The sequence below is a fragment of the Cucurbita pepo genome, unplaced genomic scaffold, assembly GCF_002806865.2.
Source record: "Cucurbita pepo subsp. pepo cultivar mu-cu-16 unplaced genomic scaffold, ASM280686v2 Cp4.1_scaffold000388, whole genome shotgun sequence".
In the NCBI taxonomy this organism is placed as follows: domain Eukaryota; kingdom Viridiplantae; phylum Streptophyta; class Magnoliopsida; order Cucurbitales; family Cucurbitaceae; genus Cucurbita; species Cucurbita pepo.
The window spans coordinates 14,914-21,762 of record NW_019646622.1 but is presented as its reverse complement, the minus strand read 5'-3'; the positions used below and the strand labels follow the sequence as shown (position 1 = coordinate 21,762).

Here is a 6,849-nt window from a genome sequence, read left to right as displayed (position 1 = left end):
ATTAGTCTTTTGGCCTTCATCATCGAAAATAGTTTAGGGGTAACTCTAGTACATGCGCTCTTAAACTTAAAACTGGATCGTGATGGCAATGAGAATACTACATTCTTCTTATAACAATATATACTAACATAGTTTGTCAGCTAACCAATCCATCCATAGTATTACGTCAAAATCTGTCATGCTAACAACTATCAGGTCTACGCTTAAAGTTTGTCCTGCTACTATTACTTGCCCATCTTTTACTCTATCTCTAGCAATTAAGTCTACCCCGCTGGGTACTAATAGTAACACACTCAATAGAGGTTCTAGTTCAAACCCTGTTTGACTAACAAATGACACATATATGAATGAACACATAGAGTCTAAATCAAATATCGTTAAAGTGTAATGTCCCATGATGGATAGTGTACCTCTCACCACTGTGTCCGATTTGTTAGCGTCCCTACTGGTGGATGCATATGCCCTTACCTAATAGCGGGTCTACATAGGTCTCTTTGCTCCACCTGGGCTTCTTGGTGGATCGACGAGGTTTTTTATCCTCTTCGCAATACAGTATTTAACAATGTGACCTTCGTGACCAAACCGAAAACAAGTCCTAGATCTAACCATACATCTGCCCCAGTGTTGTTTCCCACATTCACGACACAGTGGTTTCTCACCTTCTTGGCCTCTTTCTTGGTCTCTAGGATATTTGTTTGCATATTGAGGAGGGTGTCTATCAGCGTATCAAGCTTTATGTGCCGGTGGTTGTCGATGTGAGTTTATCTATTTGTACCATCGTTTGTGGCCGATCGTGACGACTCACTCTCGACCTACCTCTTCTCTAGGTTTTTCCATGGCTTTAGCTGCCCTCAAGTTAGCTTCATACATGGTAGGATCTATGACTTCCACCATTCTGAATTCAAGCCTATGACGAACCTCTCAGGCATTTTTAGTTTTATATCCACTAATGACGGCGCAAATTGCTTCAACCTCATGAATTCCCTCGCGTAGTCGTCCACAGAACGTACACCCTGGGTCAGATGGGTGAACTCTTGTTGTTTTCTGAGCCGGACTACCTTTGGGTAATATTGCTTCAAGAATACCTCTTTGAAGCAAGACCATGGTATTGCACTTCCATCGAGGCTAAGAATTTCTTGGTTATCCATCTACCACAATTTTGCGTCTTCTTTCCGCATGAATGATGCAAAGGACACCTTTTGATCATCTGGGCAATCCATTAATAAGAAAATCGTCTCCATTGACGATAGCATACCTGTGCCTCTGTTGGGTCTCCAGCAGTCCTGCTGAAGGTACGCGGGACATACCGCTTGAAATCTCATAACTATCTTGACCCTCGTATGTATTGCGAGCTATTGGCTTGTTGGGTGGCCACTATTGTTTGCATCATGACATGGAATGATTCACACATCATATTCACCCGTGACACAGCTACATCTGTACAAGTTACTGAGCCCTCGCAAGGTCGGCTTCCTTCACCTCTACCCCTTTCTCTAATAGGGGGTCGTCCTCTTCCTCGACTTCCTCTAGACGGCATGCTTCTAAAATAAATGTTGTTTTCCTCAAGTCTACTATTCACTATAGTAATTCGCATCATATTACATATCATCATAAGTAGACAATTTGGCAAGCATATAAACATACAATTAAGTCAACCATCATACTACAATCATTAATATAATAGTAAGCAGTCATAGTATACACAATGGAAGAAAATTTTTTTTTTTTTCTTCTTATCTTATGCATGACATACCTGACAATGACGAGGCATCGACGGTGGGATCATGGAACATGCCAAACCTACCTAGTAGGCTAGTCTATAGAATTTATAACCTAGAGCTCTAATATCAACTGTAACGAGCTAGATTTTTACTAACCTAAAGTTGCTACCATGTACATAACTTAACCGTTTTATGCGGAATTAATCATTTGAAACATATTCATCAAACATTGTCATGGACTTACATGTTTAATAAAAGGTCTTTAAAACAAAACAACTTAAAATTAAAAATAGACATAAGTACAAATAAAACAGAAATATCCTATACTTACCTATAGTTTACGAAATTAAATACGATTACCCTATGCATGTGTCATAGTCTTTAAAGTTGTGATGTCGCCGTCAACCGTGCAGGGTGTCTTGCCTTTACCTGGAAAATAGAAGTAGCACGTGGCTTTAGTATTTTTAAGAAATATTTAGTAAATGATTCCACTATTGGTGCTGGATGCAAACACATGCAATCATGAATGGGATCTATCATTTAAAATCGTATTCTCTTAGGTAACTATCCTAATGGGTCATTGGATGTGCATTTACTATTCTACACTCGGCCCATATGTGCGAGTATGGACCACTAGTCGATTCGCACACCTCTTGGGCCCCTTGCCTGGTCGGGCTAGCATTCTATGGTGCTATTGTCAAACACTCGGTAGGAATAGTTACCGTTGTAGCATTATGATAAATACAATGATCATTTTTTCTTTCCATAACATACGCGTCCGTACTCATCATAAAGGGGATAATTCCCCAACGCATGTAAGATACAATGATGCATGAGGTCCCAACATTTTTCATTTATGAAACCATATAAAACAACCCCTTCCATTTTGTTTCATATCATATCTTTTTTATAACATAACTTTAAAACATAGTTCGGGGTTGTATGTCATGTCAAAACATATTTACTATGTATCATGCCTGTCATACATCGTGTTATATCATATCATGCATATAACATATCCTTCAACATACCATATCATATTACGCACGTATAATACCATAAATCATATCATAACATGTACAACATCGTCAAACATATCATATCATAAAATATATTATATCACCAACACATCATATCATAGTCATATCATAGATATGTCATTTCATAAACATCTCGCACCTATCAAACATATGACACGTATAGACCCACGGGACACGTGTCATCATATAGAAAAAAAAAATTATAACCATGTCAATAGTAAGGCTACTTACTTGGATGACTTTGTCAATGTTCTCCCTAAAATCGAATGCATGATTTCATCCCTCAAAGTTGTTTCAAGTATCGTCCAAGTGTTTTCTTATGAGAATATCGATATGATTTTGTTAACAATTCACATTTTCTAACTTCATTCAACTTGAATTTAAGCAATCGAACATCATATTGATCTTATAGCCTTAAATAAAGTCAATTTCAGCTTCGTGATAGTAAAAAAACGTAGGGGATGGTATCAAATTGTCTATACCAAGCCATGCTGGATAGCTGGATTTTTAGCCGTAGAGCCATCAAGCCGTTAACGTTGCCGCGTAAGCCAAGGAGTCAGCGATTACAGACAATGACACGTGTCGCTAGGGGGAGATGACGCGCACGGGTCATGAACCGAGTTGAGGCGCGGACTTCTAGTCATGTGTGAGCGTGGCGAATTGTGTTTCCTGACCGTGTGCATTTGGGTCGCAGAGGTTATTCGGTTATGGACTGCTGCAGTGTGTCTAGGTCGAGTGTAAGTTGTGGGCTTCGTGGTGTGAGCATGACCTTAAGTGGGTTATTGGACAAAATCCAACCTACCTAGCTTGACTAATTCTATATCGATTCCTTTTATATCACACTCCTCACAATGCCCATCATGAGACACTCGACAACTCAACTTAAAATAGAAGGTTAGATTGAGCTGTAAAACAATATCAAGTCATTTGAATTACCAATCTAACCAATCCGAAAATATTGGAAGGTAGTGTTAATTTTCGTATTGTATATAAAGGTTGCCCAAACTCAATGATCATCCATCCCACACGTCAAGGACAGCACAAACCTTGTGGTCATTTCTTCATCATTATATCATCTAACTTTTAAGGAATGGAAAACTAAACGTTATATTAGAGATAGAGAGAGAGAGAGAGAGAAGAAGAAGAAGTCACTCCCTTTGCACGTGCATCTCACACCACCCCGCTCTTCACATTTCCCTCCCTTCACCAACCCATTCATAACGTCTCTAGAAAGCGATTATTCAAAAGAAACTTCCTCATTTTCGCCAACCTTTCCCACGAGACTAACGTGGCCCTCTCTCTTTATAAAACCAATCCCTACAATAATTCCTTCTTCATTGCCTTCACATGGCTGATGCTGATCACCAATTCCCTCGCCGGAAAGACCTTGGCAAACGTACCTCCTCCGCTGCCAACACCGACACCACCTCCACCACCCCTACCGACATCGGGGCTGCCACTGCTCCCTGTGGTGCCTGCAAGTTTCTCCGTAGAAAATGCGTCAATGGCTGCATCTTTGCACCTCATTTCGCCTCCGATCAGGGCGTTGCTCGCTTTGCCGCCGTGCATAAGGTGTTTGGAGCAAGTAATGTATCGAAGCTCCTGCTGCATATTCCGCTCAGTCGCCGAAACGACGCCGTCGTTACCATTTCTTATGAAGCTCAGGCTAGACTCTCCGACCCTGTCTATGGCTGTGTCTCAACTGTACTTGCCCTTCAACAACAGGTCTTCTTTTCCTTTGATTTTTTAAACTAACAATATTTGATAACATATTATTTATTGATACATATTTTTCAAGACAAATTATAGATAAGTTCGTAAATTTTGTTGTTGCTTCCTTACCAATAACCAAGATATTTACGCAAAATTTTAATAAAATTATAATCATGAAAAAAAAATATATTTATAAATTATATACTTGAATAAATTTTTATACTACTTTAAACACATTAATTTGGATAAATTTGAATTTTTCAAAAATATTTTCTGTTTTTGTAAATTATTAATCAAGCTTTCAGTATTATTTCTAAGAATTGTTTCGAAAAATATTTAGAAAAATTAAAATTGAAATATATTTATGAATTTCAGGTGGCATCTCTGCAGGCGGAGCTTGCGGCGGTTCAAAGTCAATTAATAAGCAGCAGGTTGGCATTTGCAAGTGCAATTCAGAACTCACAGCCACCGCAAGTGGGAGTGCAGATGCAGCCCGCATACTCCAACAACTCCTCCATCTCTGTCTCAGCCTCCACCTCCGCTCATAATGCAATCAATTTGAGCAGTTTTGCTTCCAATTATGACCTTCCGGCGGAGACTGCCCCATCTCCCCATCACTTAGAGCCTCTCCATCTCCCCCGCCGATCCATCGAAGACGAGGAAGACGAGGAAAATAGCCAGCTCCCCACCATCTTCGCCGACGACCTACTCCGCCCACGATGATCCAGTTCCTTCACCTTCATTTTCAATTCGTAAACCAATGCCATCGGGAAGAATAACATTGAAGTCATTTTCCATCAGCTTTTCCTGCTAACATTGAGATAGAATCAATGTTGGAGGAAAAGAAAACCAATGGAATCAAGTTTTGAAGTCAATGTTCTACTTTAAAAGTAGCTGTGCTAGTTGTGATTGAAAGAAAATAAAATCGAAGTAATTAAATCTAGTCGATTCAATCGGTACTAAATGTTCAAAGCTTAGTTCAGTCTATTCAATTTTTTAAAGTAAAAATGCTAACGGATTGATGAGTTGTACTTAAGTTGATTCAAATTTTGTTAGATATTAGCGGGTTTTGACCTACTAAATTTAATCACTATTAAGTCAAGACCCTAGTACTTGTTAGTGAAAGAGGGATTGATTGAATGATCGATGAGATAATTGAATTATGAAGAGTAAGAATATTCTATATATACATAAAATATAAAAAGGTATTTAGTACCTAAATCTACTTAAAAATTTGCAGAAAATTTGGTAACAAACCAGTAAACAAATCAAATAAAAAGTAAATCTAACTCCTAACGGAGATTTAATTAGATACTAACTGACAGCAATCTAAACAAATATGTGATCTTTAACAGTACTCTCAAAACCATATTAGCCCTAAGGAGCTAGTCTAGATAGTCTTGAAAATGAGAGTTCGAGATTTAACAGCCTAGATGTCCTAAGAACTTAATTAGCCTCCACGATGCTCAAGGAATCCTAAAAAAGCTTACTAGGCCTACTAGAAGTGTGAACGATATCACTAAAGTCTTTACCTCCTATTTTCTATAGTACGCCATTAGGCTATCAACGACCTAGGTTGAACTTGTAGCACCCCTAACAAGCAGTAGGTATACATGAGCTAGTATCGTCAAGGTGACTAGGTACCATCATGTGAAAATGCCTAGGGGTTTTCTAAACCCATCTTGAGAGGGAATGAGAGACCACACATGCAGACTCAGTACTTTCACACACGAGGTTTCTCCCCCAAACTTTCTAAATTTATTGTTCCTGTGGAAGGATCTCCAGTTAACCTTACACATAAATATTTCGATAGATGATGTCATATTGTTCTATGATATATGACGAGGTCGCACCTCCATCCAGGATACCAGTCATTCACTTACAAGACAATGTAAGTTGACTAAGTTGGAAGAACAAAAACGTTGGTCCACTTGTTACACCATCCAGTAGATCCATGCTGCCAAAAAAGGTGAACATCTTAGAGGTTAGTGACAAGTTAGAGAACTAATTGAAACTTCTAGACCTCCCTAGAAACTTAGATAATTGTAGAACCAATGCCTAAACTTCTTAGAATCCAAAGTAAACTCTGTGGTAGCTAATTAGGTGAAGGATGAGATTAGAGCCTACAATAGGTTGCTTACTAAGTATGTTTATACTCACCAAATTCTACTTTCCTTTTTAAGGTGACTGCTGACTACTGATCGAGGTGGGGGAGCGACCGAGAGTTGCATGGTCATGGAGGAGGATTGTCCCGGGTGTTAGTTTTACGTTTAGGGGTTGTGGTCCTTTGAAATTTAATAGCTAGTAGGCTTGGTAAGCTTTCTTAGTCTTTCTTGAGTATCATGGTTGTTAAGTAGGTTCTTAATGTTGGAAAA

The 6,849-nt window shown here is 38.9% G+C and overlaps 1 protein-coding gene across 1 annotated transcript; it reads left to right on the top strand.

Moving 5' to 3' along the window:
• The first annotated feature begins 4,108 nt into the window (after window positions 1-4,108).
• LOC111785152 (LOB domain-containing protein 20-like) lies at window positions 4,109-5,417 on the top strand. Its single transcript, XM_023665613.1, has 2 exons — window positions 4,109-4,486; window positions 4,850-5,417. The coding sequence occupies exons 1-2, from the start codon at window positions 4,109-4,111 to the stop codon at window positions 5,195-5,197; spliced, it is 726 nt and encodes a 241-aa protein (XP_023521381.1). The 3' UTR covers window positions 5,198-5,417.
• The last annotated feature ends 1,432 nt before the right edge of the window (window positions 5,418-6,849 follow it).